Source organism: Gymnogyps californianus, chromosome 15 (genome assembly GCF_018139145.2).
Source record: "Gymnogyps californianus isolate 813 chromosome 15, ASM1813914v2, whole genome shotgun sequence".
In the NCBI taxonomy this organism is placed as follows: Eukaryota; Metazoa; Chordata; class Aves; order Accipitriformes; family Cathartidae; genus Gymnogyps; species Gymnogyps californianus.
Genome location: NC_059485.1, coordinates 19,442,273 through 19,458,673, shown reverse-complemented (window position 1 = coordinate 19,458,673; position 16,401 = coordinate 19,442,273). Strand labels below are relative to the sequence as shown.

Genomic DNA, 16,401 nt, shown 5'->3' with positions numbered 1-16,401 from the left:
AGAAATTTAGAGTATCCTCAGGGCTGGTCTAAATTTTGAGTGCTGGAGTAACCTTCATACACCCAATTCTTTCCAGTACAGGGTGACTCTTAACACTTGGTTAGTTCTACCTTGCGTTACAAGGTAAACATCAAACTCCTCAAAAAAGGTTTGCAATAGCCAAAAGCTGGGATCAGGATGCTCTACAAGTAACATTCTAAAGCTTGTAAAACAACAAAACTACAATTTGTTTGCCAGCGTTTAAAGATGAGAACTGCTCTCTTTGCAGGCTCCAGGCGTAGAACTCACTGTCCAGCCCAAAGTCAGAAGTGCCTTTGGAGAGCTACTAACAGTGACATGCATTTTCTGCCCCGCTCAGAAAATATGCATGCCTTGTATTTGATAGTAAAATAAGGGGTAAAATAAGGGAGAAAATATGACTTTTTAAAACATTCTGGGACGTGAAGTGTAAATGTCCAGTCACAGAGGACTGATCCTGTTTTGGGACCGACTTCTGCGTCTTCTGCGTTTCAGTACACAAGCTTCTTCCTGATGTGTTATCCCAGCAGCTTGGTGGTTCCCTCAAGCTAGCTCTGCCTCACCCGAATGAGCAAGTCTAACACGGGTGCCAGTAGACAAAGAGGGCAACCATGCCAGTACAGTACATTCCCAGCACCACACTGCTGCCACTCAACAGCAACCTCCAAAACCAGGATCAATAAAGTTAAGATGCAGCAATAGGATTTACCTTTTCCTCCATGACTGGCGATGACTGCAGTGACAAACATAACAGCCAAAACAGAGCAGCAATGGCACAAAAAGCGAGACAAAAAAACAACCATTAGAGAGCAAAGGTCATGCAAACATGCAGCCCTACAACAGACACGGGGTACGCATGCACTGTAATCCACACCACGTGGAAGTGTGCACCGTACTCACCACCCCTCTTGGGAGGCCGTTGATACACCCCCTCTCCCCCCCAATAGTTCTTGAACAAAATTCTCCCAAGTGACAGACACACATACTCGGTGTACTTACGGTCTTACGCAAATATGCACCCCTATGCAGTCTAACACACCCAAGCACATCCACAGATGAAAATAAATAAAGGCACTCAACATTGTGTGACGGGCCATGAGACATTATGTGTCCCCCGCAGCGCACATCAGTGCACGAAGATACACAAACACTGGTGTTCACCCCCACCCGCTGTGCAGTGACACAGAAACACACATCTGACCCAAGTGCTTGCGCACAAGCATACACAAACACAGAGCGACACACGCACGCACACACGCGAACAGTGCAAAGCTTGAAATGAAGGAAAAAGTCCCATTTCTCACTGGTGGTTTCTACAAACTCAGATCACAGCCCCATCAGGGGCTTTCACAGACATACAGTGTTTCTCTTTTTTCCTCTCCAAGGAGACTAGCAACATGCCACACTTAAAAGGGTAAAAGACTAATTTCTCTAATATGAAGAGGCAATTCTTGATGAAAATTTTGCCCTTCATCCCAGAGAATGGCAGTCTTGCAGATATAACCAGTAACACTTTTCACTGTGCATCTCTTTCACGGAATGATAACATAAAGCCACAATTAATATTAGCTTATTTGAAAGTCAGGGAAGGAAAATCTCATTAAAATCAATTTCTACCATGCAGTCCAACCCAAATTTGGCAGGTGCATATATGAACCACCCTTTAAAAGAGAGAGGCCCTAAGTATGCTTTTGCCTACGGTACTTTTATATTTTACTGTGTAAGTACTTCCACAGATACATTCTTGTTTACAGCAGGATAAGTGGGAAGGGAAACAAGCCTAACACATTTATCCCATTTCAGCTGTAACACTGGGATCAGACCATGTTCTGGGAGCTCACTGTGGACTTCCAGACTGTGAGGGGGAGAGGAGAAGGAAGAAAAATCATCTGATAAGGGAGATTTTATGAACAGAAGAACACCTACAAACTACTCGTTCTTTTTACACGTCTTCTCCTGCTTTCTACACCCCTCATGCCTGCCTCTTTTGCCTAGGAAGGCTGCCATCTATCTTCTGAATTTTTTTTCCCAATAGATTTTTGTATTTTGAATAATCCAATTTTAGCCAGACCCCAAACACTGTATTCTGTAATTATTTTTATTCTCCTGAACCACTCTCTGTTGTGAGACTAATTTACTGTTTTGCAGAAAATAGAGCACAGAGATAACTCACTATACAGCCCACTCAACAACTACAACAGCCTTTAGTCACCCTTCTCTAGAAGAAATACTGTAAGATGTTCTTTTCTGAAAGGACTATTTGACTCTCAGAAGAGGAAGGGTAAATAGTCCCCCTTGATTCACACATAACTGTGTCTTTCCTTTGTTTATGTAAGGCTTTGGTAGCCTTACAAACGAGAGTATAAAAATCTTATCAACTGATTCAGAATAAAGAAAGGCTTTGAGATACCAGCATCTTCCAGCTGCAAGTTATACTTCTGTAGCTTTGGCTACAAGAACCTTTAATTATTACAGGAGGTAATGAAATAGCAAATAGACAGTACTGGAAAAAATTCTTCACTGAGAGGGTGGTCAAGCACTGGAAAAAGCTCCTCAGGGAACTGGTCACACCTCCAAGCCTGTCGCTGTTCAAGAAGTGTTTGGACAATGCTCTGGGATATATGGTTTAACCTTTAGGTTGCCCTGTGTGGGGTTGGGATTTGGACTCAGTGAGCCTCGCAGGTCCCTTCCAGCTCAGGATATTGTATGACTCTAAGGCTGCAGGGAATCTGGCAGGAGTCCCAGGCTAGTTACCAAAGTTTCTGAAGATTCATGTCTTTTACTATTCCCTTTCCACCCTTCAAGCTGCTTTCACTGACAAGGTGGGGTTGGGTCTCTTTTTCTCTCCCTTTTTCTTTCTTACAATACACAGTCAAAACTTTGACAATTTGAATTCAGTCTTTCCCAGAGCAATCCAGTCCAGCAACAGGGAGCCATAGCAGACAGAGGGTATTTACATGTCCTATGCCAAGACCTGAAATTTCCTTTCTATTACATCACCCCAAAACCAACTGACATTCTGGTATTTAAGTGTTACAGACCTAAATACAAGTTACCAAAATATCCTTACTTATTCTTCCTTTATTTTTAATATCTTTTTTTACTCTTAACTTCAAATAATTTTGCTCTTTCTTCATCTCCAAATTTTGCTCAATGCTCTTCTTTTGCATTTCAACATCCCTACCAGATGATACTTCAAAAACCTTCATGGCTTTCCATCTATCTGTTTTCCCAGTATTTTCATCTCCGTGTCTTTGCCAATGCTGCTCTTTATGTATAGTCTGACATGCCATCCCCACTCCTTTTCTTAGCCTAATGCTTCCCAAAGATTTGGTTTTTGAGTGAAGTCCAGTGATATTAACCAGCTGAAGTTCACAGATATTAACCACAATCAGTCAGACATACTTTGTAAGAGACGAGGGAGGATGCACCTAGCAGGCACTCTTTTCCAAGTATTCCTGTGCAGCTGGTACTGTCTCTGTCTATTTTTCAGACCAACAGCTCCCACGGCTTGTGGTCAGCATGTGTGCAAAATGTTTTAACATTCCTCAAGGCCAGAAGAAATTAAAAAGTTAAAAAAAGACAGGCAAGGACAACAAAAAGATTTAATCTCCTGAAGCATATTACTTGGTCAATATTGTTCCCCTGGAAAACACTGGTTTAGTTTAAAACTTCCTGGGTTAGACAGTGTCACTATAGTGTTACTCATCTCATTAGCATGTGATGATTAACACAAATAGTATCTGCATGCATAAAAATTGCAACAGAAAACATCTTTTTTATGGCTGATTTAACAGATTATGCTTAATCTCAGCAGATTACGTGTTATGTGATCTATTACTTTTCTAACCAGTATTTATGGAACATCACTTCTACTTCTCACCCTGTGGGCAATGTTACTGGTATATAGTATCATCAGAGAGAAAGCATTTGGTTCCTTCAGATACCAGTTAAAACCAGATGTATCTGTACTGAAATCAATGTAACTGCAACTTTTGTGCTTTAAATTTGTTCTACGACTACAAACGACTAGTTCTTCTATATGCTGAACTGCTTTGCTACCACTGCCTTCTTTAAACAAAGGCTGGTTCTTACTGGTTTGGTTCTTTGAAAACGGGGTGGGTGGAGAGGGAGGAAAATCGATTTCTTGGGCATAAGTAGATCTATTGGGTGACTGACTTCCAGAAAGCTTCCCTTGAAGGAACAGGGAAAAAAAAAAAATCCTATAATGGCTAACACATTTAATTGCTACGGTTTTGCTGGCTATCACACATACAAAGACACACACACACAAATACTTTATTTGACATCTCCATCCATTTTATAGATAAACCTTTTACATGCTACCTGAGAATACAAACCTATTTTTTCCAGAGGCCCCCCATCAATAGCAGAGTGACAAAGCCTAAGCTTTGTAACAGAACACATAAAGCTCCTTGTCATCAAGCCTTAGAAAATGTACCCACAACTCACCCACAACCCATTACAAAAAAGCTTCAACTACCATCCATGCCCACAGGGAAAGAGCCTGCTTCTGGTTTCTCTCTCTCAAACACGTGCACTCAGTTTGTAAGTTCCCGGGCAGCATACATTACATGGAGAGGTCATGCCCCTACCTTCTCCCAGGTAGACTGCCCTCAGTTTGATTATTTCCCCCAACTTGCTGCATCTTGGATCGCTCAATGTGTTCCACATAGGTCTGGATCATCTGTGAGGAGAGAAAAATCCATGAGCCAAACAGAGGAGAAGAAAAGACTCATTTTCTGCTTTTGTTTGATCTTCTCCAGCATCCATTTCCAATTCCCTTTCTTTTTTTGTACATCTCCTTGTCTTTGCTTGTCTTCTACGCTGATGATGTAAGTGAATGGACTAATCTGACAGCAAATCTGACAGCAAATAGTGTCGGAAATAACTTAAGCTTAATCTCGTAACAGAGGAGCCATGAAAGAGCATATCCAAAAATAATGTAAGATGTCTCCTGGAGGCTCACTGGCAGTGGGAGATGAGGTAGCGGGGCACTGTTCACAGAATCACAGAGCAGCTGAGGTTGGAAGGAACCTCCTAGGATCCATCGGGTCCAACGTCCCTGCTCAAACAGGGCCACCTAGAGTAGGTTGCCCAGGATCATGCCCAGGTGGCTTTTGAATAGCTCCAAGGATGGAGACTCCACCACGTCTCTGGGCAACCTGTGCCAGTGCTCGTCATCCTTACAGTAAAGAAGTTTTTACTCATGTTCAGAGGGAGCCTTCTGTGTTCCAGTTTGTGCCAGTTGCCTCCAGTCTTGTCACTGGGCACCACTGAAAAGAGCCTGGCTCCATCCTCTTTACACCCTCCATTCAGATATTTCTGATGTTCCCAAAGTTCAGAAGCTTTAGTCATCACTAGTATTGTAAAGCTGAATTCTTTGACATGACTTTACATACAGGCTAAGAGTTTATTTATTTAGAAATAATGAGAGGACATCCCACCTCTGTGTGACGCTGATGTAGAGCATTATACTCTTTCTTCATTTCTGATTCACGTTCCTCCAGTCGTGAAACTACCAAGAGAAGATTCCAACCATCAGCCAACACACATCAGGCTCTCTAAAGAAACTGGAAGTCTCAAAGCATATTTTGTTAGAAATTAATTTATACCTACTGAACAAAACAAACCAAAACAGAGTAACGCATATTGTGTATTACTGGCCTTCATTACAAACTCAATTCATGGGTACCTGCATGTTCCCAAAATGAGCAGATCAGATAGTATAATAAGACCATAGAAGCAGAGTTCTTCAGCAATAGCCTGGTGCCCTGTAAGTGTCTGTCCTGGTTTCAGCTGGGATAGAGTTAATTTTCTTCCTGGTAGCTGGTATAGTGCTGTGTTTTGGATTTAGTAGGAAAAGAATGTTGATAACACACTGACGGTTTTAGTTGTTGCTAAGTAGTGTTTATAATAAGTCAAGGATTTTTCAGCTTCTCGTGCCCAGCCAGCAAGAAGGCTGGAGGGGCACAAGAAGCTGGGAGGGGACACAGCCAGGACAGCTGACCCAAACTGGCCAAAGGGATATTCCATACCATATGACGTCATGCCCAGTATATAAACTGGGGGAGTTGGCTGGGAGGGACGCATCGCTGCTCGGGAACTAACGGGGCATCGGTCGGCGAGTCATGAGCAATTGCATTCTGCGTCACTCGTTTTGTATATTCTAATCCTTTTCTTATTATTATTGTCATTTTATTATTATTATTATACTTGTTATTATTTTCTTCCTTTCTGTCCTATTAAACTGTCTTTATCTCAACTCACGAGTTTTACTTTTTTTTTTTTCATTCTGTCCCACATCCCACTGGGTGCGTGGTGCTTAGTTGCCAGCTGGGGTTAAACCACGACAGTGTCCTAGTTTGACAACAATTTAAATTATCCTCTGGGATGGGCGCCTCTGGCTATTTGAGGAGCAGGAGTACTGGACAAAACACCAATGAATTCTGAGGGGAACCTCAGCCAACAAAACACAGCTGCACATGTTACGGAAGTATTTGTAAAAATAAACAAACAAACAAACAAAGAAATGTGATTGTTTCTATGAGAAAAAAAATGGGAGGTTCTATTCAGGGACAAGGAGAAACTGGAAACCAGATTCCGAAGCTTCACCAATGGCCCAAATCTTGCATCTGGACAGACTGAGCATGCCCCACAGAAGAGAAGCAATGAAGCCTCCACTAAATTAGTGTGGATACATCCCATCGTTTAGAAGGCTCAGAATTTTATACCAAAGCAAGGGATAACCAGACATTTCAGGCTTTGCGTAAATTACATTAAAACAAACAAAAAGTATGAAAAATATTTTCAAAGTAGTAATGTATGTGTGTGGAAGGGAAAGTGTATAATCATGTCTGGTGTACAACTTTGCTTACTCTGATCTGCATAGTTTTTGGTCTTCAGCTCCAGCTGTCGAGTCTGAAATTCAAGGTGTTCCACTTGGATTTGTAGTTCCTTCTTCTCCTGCTCCAGTGCATCTTCAAACTCTATAAACTTCTGAAGAGGGAAGAAGCAGAGAAGGAGGCACGGATGAGGAATAAATGTAAAATGTGTTTGCCCTATATGACTTTTCCTCTCCTCACAAAAAAAGAAAAACTGAGAGAATTACAAAATAGGAAATAAGAATTTTTAAGTAATGTAATTAGTACAATAGCATTTAATCAAGCTGAAGAGACTATTTTATATGAGAAAGTATCAGCTATCTTTAATCTATAATTAATATATAAACTATGGTCCAACATGAGTTGTGTAAACCAGCGCAACTCTATCATCTTCAGCAACATTGTTCTTCCTCATGCCAGGCTGAATTTTGATTCCTGTTAATTTGATGTCAGAGAAGACAAATTCTATTTCTATGGTCATATATTTACAAATACATGTCAGAAACCTTCAGACCAATTCTTCTGTTTGTGCAGTTTTAGAAAGCTTCACCTATAATTCACGTGGTGGAAAAGTTTTACAGAAACGTGAAAGTCTTTTGGAAAACTTATCCACAACTCCGGGCAGCTGAGAGCAACCTCTGCCCCCAGAGACGGTGAGCTGCCCAGCAGCAAACTCCAGAAGGGCTCTGTGGTACATGGGAGCTGAAGGAAGGAGGAGGGAAAGAGGCGGAGGAGGAGACTCTCACAGCAGAATTTAACAAATTTATACAAGAAAAAGCTTTATGAAGAAAAGCTGGGCTAGCTGCTCTTGGCAAAGAAGGGAGGGAAGGGATCATTGCTGCTAACTCTCATTAGCAACAACAAAGTGGCAGCTGTGCACATCGCAGTGTGGACCCCTGCGCAGAACATCGGGCTGAAGGAAAGATTTTTACAGATATACTCATTTCACGATGAAAAGACAACAGAAAAATATCTAATTTCAGGTCATTATTTCTGTAAAATGTCACTTTTGACCTGGGAGCCTTAGTCATTCTCTGCATTGGATGCTAGCACGCACAGCAAAGAAAAGTAAAGCATGTGAAACATTCAATATAGCTCCACTGTAGTGAATTGATATTACACATTACTCTTGATAAAAGCTGTAGTCACAGTTGCTTTCATGAAATATTTAAACTAAACAGGGCCCCTGGAAAGTGAATAGCACCTTCAAATCTCTGAATATACTTAAACAAGCCTGGGTCTTGTGCTATACGTGGTCACGAGAGTTTTTCTGCACAAAACACTAACGCGTACCCATACGCAATAATGACCCATAATCCATACTTCTGGACTCAGAAACTGAGCTGGTTCTAGTAACACCCCTGACACAAACTTGTGGAAAAATCCATAAGGCTCAGAAAACACTTGCTCTGTCAGCCACACACATCCTCTCCACATCAAACCAAGTCTAAAGCGCAGTACCACCATGCTTACAATGGCGAAGGATACTAAAGCTATCTAACTAGCTTCAGAACAAGTCCTACCCTGGCCTTACGAACTCAAAAATTCAGGTCTCGTTACATTACTCCTAAACAGCTACATCCAAGGAAGGTAAAACTACAGAGTCATCTGCACCAACCTGTCAGCTGAGCAGCAACAGCACGACTGGGGCCAGGAGCAGCCCTGGATTCAGAGCTGCAGAGGAAGAGAGAGAGCAGGCAATAAAGCCAAGATGGCTTTAATCTACCTTGAAGATGTTTATAGAACAAGAGGAGCCCGCAGGAGGTAACTCGGGGCTATGAGGAGCTCACAAGGGTGCTCTGCTCCTGGTCTTGCCTCTCTTCCTCTCCGTCCGTTTGCAAAACGCTCCTTAGGTCGAGCTCTAACAGATTCACCAGCACAGGCACATCGGCTGGCTGAAATCTCCGCTTTCTAAAAGTATGAATACTAGGGAAGAAAAGCCTTCTCTCGCCCTCCTCTGTACTCTGCACAGGGGAAAGTGTTGCTCTCCGCAAATAATGCTGCTCAAGAGGGCATGGCGATTTTAATTGAACAAAGTAAAGCCTCATTGTATTCTAAAAAAGGTAGACTCGGTGAAAATCATTTTTGCATAAGTTTCCCAGGGAAATGAATGCATTTAAATGCACAGTAAGATTATTTTGTTAAATTCTGCACATGAAACCATATGCACAGTATTTGAGTGCATTCTCAGGATAAGCCCTGTGCACATTTCCTGTTACTTTTACTGGAATAATTAGCAGTGACGCTGGAGCCATCATTATGTTCATGAACTGGAACTTCTCTCTGTAGATGACTGAAAGGCTACCTCATTTATTATTCTTGCAGACTTTTAAAACTGTTCAGCAAATTCATCTGAACGAGTCAGTTTTCATTCCTACGTACCTGTATTTATAGAAACAATCAAACGCATTTTAGCCATGTCTCATTTTCCTGCACTCGGTGTTCTGCAGTGCCTTTAATCTTTAACTGGGCTTTTAACTTTCTTTTCCTTCCTGTCCAAATTTATTGCAACAAGGGGTTTTTCCCCCCTTATGGTTGTTTTCCAGCATTATTCTCTAGAAATACCAGAAATGCCAATACCTTCCTTCCACTATAAAGAAGTCATCTCAGAGGCTAAACATTTAATTAAATTTTAAGACTGTACAAGGTTTTAGATTTTTAGGTAATCGTTTTTTTCTCTGAGACGTCAATTAAACATTGAAATCCCTTAGTCACTCACAAATATGCCAGCAATCTGTTTTACGGATTTTAAGAAAATTATAAAGCAATCTGCTTTGTAAATTTTCAAATTTATTCTTGAAACATTTTCCAGAATAACAAGGCAATTTCAGAATGAGTAAAAACAAACAAAAAAAAATCCTAACCAACACAGCTACACTGAGCAACAGACCTCGAGAAGCAGCAGTTTAACTTGCTCCATTTGGAGGACTGATCGAAGCTACACCAACAAAAGAGCTATTTTCCTGGTATAATCTCCATCTCCTCGCAGGGTTTTGCTGGAACTACTCCGTGCTAAAGCTCTATTGACGAACCCTTTTAATTACAGCCAAGGGCTAAATCCCCATCACATCGCACCGGCTCAGCTTTCACTACCCTCTCGGCTCGACGTGCCCTCCTGCTCCTGGTTCTGCATCCAAGAGCATGCCACCCAGGCCAGGCAGGAATGAGGTTTTTAGCAGCACTAAAAATGAATGGACTTTAAGGAAAACATTCACAGATTTCTCGACAGTAAATTAGGAAGCAAAAGAAGGTACAAGCCCAATTTTATTCCCACTATGTAGGTCATCTTTAATAGGATTCTTGGATTTGCTACTGCTGTTTTGGTTTAATTCAGAGGAAACTGATTGAAAGATTAAGTCTTCTGCAAATATCGCTTCTTATTCCGTCCTGTCTATTTTGCAACCTAAAAGTAATCAAAGAAACAGAAAACTAGAAATCAATTAACCATTTGGAGAAGAAAGAGACATGGAGACAACAATATTAAAAATTAATATTACCCTAAATATTCTCAGGGAAGAACAGCATTTCAGATAAATGTATTGCAGTATATTCTGTCCTGTCTGCTGAAGAGATCGAGCGACGACATTTGTGCGCAGGGACCCAAGGGCTCTTTACTCTCCCTGTCTCTGAAGCACCTTTTAGCTGCTCCTGCATCAGAAGCCATCTCACCTGAGGTTCTCCCTGTGCATCAGAAGGTCTGAAGGGCTGAGAGCAGGAAAAGTCCCAGATCCAGAGAAGAGTGAACGGCCACACCAGCGGGATAAGGAGAGGTTTCACTGCCAGGGCTGTCCCCGAGGAAAGCACGCTCCTGACTGAGGAGACGGCTTAGCACACACTGTCACTGCCGCTCATCCTTCATGGTACAAGTGAGCTCTCATCAGGGTATTCAGGCAGGCTGTATTTTTTTTCCAATAAGCCAGCAGCAGACATTTCATATAGCATCCAGGGAAGAGCCTTACTAGCCACTAAAAGCAGCACAGACTGAATGACCTTGCTTGGGAATATGAGCACATCCACAAGCACAACTAAGCAGTGCCAGGAGTTTGGGGAAAACAGGCACTTCAGGTACATTTGTACTATTACTCTGGTGAACAACAGCCTCCAGAGAGGCACCACTTCATCTACAGCATGATGCTGTGCCACGGTCCTCAAGCTGCGGCTCCTGGACCACGGTATATGGCTGTGGACGGCCCAGGCAAGCAGCACTGCCTGGGCTGGCTAGGGTCTCTCTCCTGCCCTAACTCAACCTGCCAGGCGCATCCCCTAGCACACAGCAAATCCCCCTACCGCATGGTGCTCTCTGCCCCAACCCTTGCCGTCCCATGTTCCTAGAAATTCTAGGGCAGGAGAAACAGAGAACACAAACTGAATAAAGTATTTTTTTTATTTTTTTTTTATTAACCAGACTCACAGGGGCAGTTATGCTTTCAAACCAAGCACATATTATTGAGTGAATGCAGCTCAGTAAATAAACATCCATAGGCATTTCACATTTTCCATTTATTTCGGGGCGGGGGGGGGGGGGATAAGTACAAACCTGGCCCTACTGAAGCTGTGGGAATGTTCTCAGTAACTTGAAGAGGACCAAGATTTCACCCAATCTGTTAAACTTCCTAAAAATAAACAGGCAGAGGGGACACTAACTTGAAAGTCACCTCCCCATCTGAACATTTTCTGTCTGTAATATTTACAAAAAGCACCAAAACCAGTTATAATAGAAAAAGAATCCCTCTGGTTTACTCTTGTTTCTTGTTTTTTTCATCGAAGTTTGTGCACAGCCAATCCTATCTAAATGCTGCACAAATGTTCAATGCACAAAGATGAAGCTCCACGTCTCTGTGGGTGCTAACTAAAATCAGTAAGCCTTCATAAGGGAAAAGAATATTCACATTAATCAAATCCACACTTCTGGCCTCAGAAATAGTACAAATTCCAATGACTTACTGAAAGCAGATACTGCAGATATTACTCTTGCTTCATTATAAACTTAAATATTTAACAGGATAAGAGTGGGCCAAAAAAAAAAAAACCAAAACCAAACAGCATAGCCTTATAGTCTTTTTAAAGACATCTTAAAATAACCGAGATACACTACTTACAAAAAACTCTGCCACAAATTAAAATGCCCAGGGTAGTAAGTTTAAAAACTGAAATGCAAATTTGCTGAATGCATTCTTTCACTTTAGTGCTGCCAAGAGGCAAACAAAAATATGGTGCTGGTGACAAATCACAGGCTTAACTTGCTGCGACGAGCTGCCCTTGATTTCAAGGAGTTGCTCATTTGCAGAGCCAGGTGCTGCAAATGATTTTCCCTGATGGTTTCACTGCACAGAGCTCAGTTCAGACCCACACCTCAGTGATTTCACAGCTCACAGCTCCATCTTTATGGAGATGCAGTAAAGACATTTAGAAAACAGAAACAAAAAGGACCAGATAATTCCACTGATGATTAAGAAGAAGTACTTTCTTTTTTTTTGATCCCACTATCACAAAGTAGATGGGTGCACTGGAAGAAGAAACAGCTCACACTCCCAGTAGTTCTCAATAGCAAGGCTGACCACAGCATTAACATTTTTACTATTTTTTGTAATTTTCACTATTTTTTCCAGAGCCTCTACAATTGGTTTCAAAGAATAATTTCTGAATATGAACAGTTAACAGTTAAACAGTTCATCACCTCAGTGATCTAAGAAAACTGGAGTATGAAACTGCTATATATAAAAATTAGTCACATTAATTTTTTTCTGCTAGCCTCTATCCCCGGATTTCAAGCAGGATAACCGGTCTGTAATAACCCAGGACTATGACAAACAATGGCTCACACACTAGTCTTTACAGGGAAAATACCTAGCATAAAATCATCTTAAGACAGAACGATAAGTATTCCTCTGAAAAGCAGTGGAATCGCTTGGCTTCCTGATTTACTGCCTTTCGCAAAGGAAGAAAATGACTAAAAATAGTAGCATATAATCAGAAATCATCACATCACATCAGTGATAAATCAAGCAGAGAGCCAGAGATGCACATATATGCAGAAATCTCATTACGTGGCCTTAATCTGTGGTGGCTGGTAGTGTGTGCAATGGTACTGCACACCAAAGGGAGCATCAGGGGTTCAGTCTCAGACCCGTCCCCTCCTCCCTTTGCTGGCAGGAGATGGCCGTGCTGTGGGTCCAAAAGCAGCGCGGCATGAAGAAGCGAGGAAGGCACACCTGGCAGAGACATCTGCTAGGACACAGAGGTCTGTTGGTGAAGCGGGGAAGGGCTCGTGCTGCGCACGACTTCCCAGGGGAGGTCACCTCACCAGGGGAGGTCACCTCAGCTGCAGGAAGCCCACACGCGAGGGAGGCAACGCTGGCTGTGTAGTCCACCTCACAGCCTCCTGGCAGCAACTAATTAGGTTGGCAATTTAGGGAGCTGCGTTGACGGTATTTTGTCTTAGAAAGCCACGACAAAGAAAGAGGCCAACTTCTGGCTATTTAAATCTGACCTGTTCAAAACCAAGTCTCCAGTCCCATTATCAGACCCGCTGCTGATGAGTTTTACATGCTACTCAAGGCGAAGACCTTGTTTTGCTCTCTTAACAGGAGCCATTTCACTCAACAGCAACTTCAGGAAGAGAGATTACTTCCTTATGAAGCAGATGTCTACACAAAGTATTTGACGCTCAAATCAGCAAGTCACACTTTCTTATTGTAGCTCCTGTACAGGCAATGGCCACAGTCAGATACCAACAATGCCAGAGCTTCAGGAACAGAATGTTAAATCTTTTCACTTTGACAATCAGAAAAAGGATCCTTAAATTAAGCCACTTCTCAGAATTACAGTGGTCATCAGCGAAATGCACCCTCGGGAAATAACTTCCATTTCAACAGTCGATATCAAGGGAATTCTGCTTCTCACTTTATGAGCCAGCCTACGTTGATGCAGCTACTTGTCAGAAGAGCATTACAGAGCTGTGTAAAAATCAACAAATAGTAAAAAATCTCAAACTACGTACAGATGTTCAGCTTTTTATCCCTATAGGCATTTTATATAAAGTCAAGTCATTTATTTAGCAAAGTTGAAGTAGAAGGTTAAGGAGTTGAGCCTTGTCTACTTTACATCAATGTTAACTTGACTCCATTACATGAAAGCGTTCCTAGTTTCTATCAAGAAGAGAGGCAGTACAGGCATATTTAGTGTTTCGCTTGTGAAAACAAAGGTTTTGCAAATATTTAAAGCTCCCTCACTGGTCTCAACAGCTGAAACGTACCCTCACACAAACAGAAAAATACAGCCATCAGCCCACACACAGTGATAAAAGCATACCTGAATTTCCAATGTGTTGTATCTAACATGACATGAATTTTAGAAACGTTTTGGCTCCCTGAGAGCAGAGTTTCATGAACACGTAAAAAGGGACTCCTTGCATTTCACCTGATAATCACCCATCTCGCTCTTCAATGCCCCGAAGTGACAGACCCATGGGTTTGAGGGTGCTCCAAGCAATTCTCACCCTTTCTCCTGGAAGGCCCTTGCCTTCAGAAGACCCTTCTCCAGGTGACCCAGGTCAATCCCAGCCGCGGCACCTGAAGAGCGAACCCCGGATCCCCCTGCAGCCTGGATGCTCCCCAGCAGCATTGATGTGCAGTGAAACCGCAATACATCTGTAATCCATATAAAGAGACCCCAAACAGCAACTGTGCCACAGGAAAATATGCAATCAGTAAGTGTAAATTCTAGTAATAGCCCATATCTTCTCCTTCTCAGAAGGATCTTAGTTACTGCAAACAAGATGATGCTATCTCAAGTATTAGTTTTATAAGACATAGTTCAAAAGACCAAACTATAACACTCCCACAAGTGCAGACAAACAGCAGACAGTCCACAAGCTGAAAAGTCCAGCTGCAACTGTGAAATGAAGCAATCATCAATTTAAAACCCTTGACCACACCACACTTTTTAAAACTCATAATTAGTTTACCATCTCAAATTTCATGCTTGTTCAAAATCTTACCCTGCACTTATCATAAAACTCAGCAGATCACAACTGTGTTCTCCAATCTCTCTTGTTCTACTCTGTGTCAGTTCCCCATTTCTGGTGTATTCGGCAATTATGCAATCACAGTTGTGATAGCTGTGATATAAAAACTCTTAAATTTCCATTGCAGAGCTTGGCCTGAAGTTCAAACCATATTCACAGTACAACATATGTTACACATCAGCCTTCGGACCAGGAGGTGTTTTATATTAAGAATGCATTATTATATTAATAATTCTATGTTGAATACTTAAGATACATAACACTGATTCACATGAAGATGCTTACACATAAACATGTGTTTAAAATGGAAAAATAAATATCAGCCTTCCTTGGCTGAGGTCTCAAATAAAGCTGACAGTGAACAAGGCCATTTATTAGTAGAATGGCCAAAACACCATAAAACAGAACAACCCTTTCCTCGTCCTTCCCTTTTTTTCTGACACATTATAATGCCATTTTAACTGCATTTTTAACTTAGTTTTTAGAATTTATTAGTCCAGAAGGACACACAGTACACAGTTTCATGATGGAAAGATGCTCTGAGCTATGCCCTGTGTCTGAATCTTTGCCATTCTCTTCAAAGACAAATGCACTCCTGAAGGAACATTTCCATCTCCATAAAAGCATACAACCTTCTGGTGAAATAACGTTTCCTTTACATCTGCAGAGCTTGGAGACAAAGATTTTTGTTCCTGTTGCTAACTTCAAGAAGTCAAAAAGACACCTTTTATCTGCTAGATACTCGATAGTCATAGACTGGTCTTTGAATGCCTTCTGTGAAATAAATGTCGTCTTTGTTGATTTATGCAAAGATTACCATCTCCTATATTCCTATTCCAAGGGATCTGAGTCTTTTTTCAAAGGAAGATCACTTTTCTCTTAAGATGCTCTCCGTGAAGCAGGCCTGGTCCTAGAGCACAGCCAGAAGAGGCAAAGGGGACCCTCCCACACCCTCGACCCTGCCCCAGCTCTGCCCAAGACACAGAGTTCACCCGTCCTGCCGCTCACATCTCCCAGTGGATCTAACGACAGGCTTACTTGGGACAGAGGATGCAGTGGAGGAAAGGGGTGCACAAAGAAGGGATGGGCTGCTAACAGAGTTCTTCTCAAAACTGCCTTGAGAACAGCCTTGTCCCATATTTCCATTGGCAAGCATGGTCAACAAGAAAGGACGTGCGACTGTGAAGTCTTGCAGATGACACAAGACCGGGAGGTGCCATCAGCACTACAGAGAACCAAACTATGACAGGGGAAGAACTGGATGATGCTGAAGACCAGAGCGATACTGGGACTGAACAGCACACGAGTGCAAGGGCACGCACACAGGGACAGCCATTTCTGCTGTGAAGAGGAAGGTCAAGAGGAAGGAGCTGATGACAGAACGATTAGTTCATCGGGCCCCACGGTGACATGCTCTGGGCCAGGTACAACTCCAGCGTGAGGAGGGCACAG

The 16,401-nt window shown here is 42.1% G+C and overlaps 1 protein-coding gene across 4 annotated transcripts in view; it reads right to left on the bottom strand.

The window, feature by feature from the left end:
* MAPK8IP3 (mitogen-activated protein kinase 8 interacting protein 3) overlaps positions 1–5,551 on the bottom strand; it is a 54,264-nt gene extending 48,713 nt beyond the window's left edge. For all 4 annotated transcript variants that reach the window (XM_050905688.1, XM_050905691.1, XM_050905689.1 and 1 more), the window contains exons 1-3: positions 5,487–5,551; positions 4,635–4,726; positions 728–751 (exon numbers count right to left, since the gene is read on the bottom strand). In XM_050905688.1, coding sequence (XP_050761645.1) covers positions 728–751; positions 4,635–4,726; positions 5,487–5,528 — 158 coding nt within the window. In that variant the 5' untranslated portion in view covers positions 5,529–5,551. The remainder of the gene's footprint in view (positions 1–727; positions 752–4,634; positions 4,727–5,486) is intronic.
* Between the last annotated feature and the right edge of the window lie 10,850 nt (positions 5,552–16,401).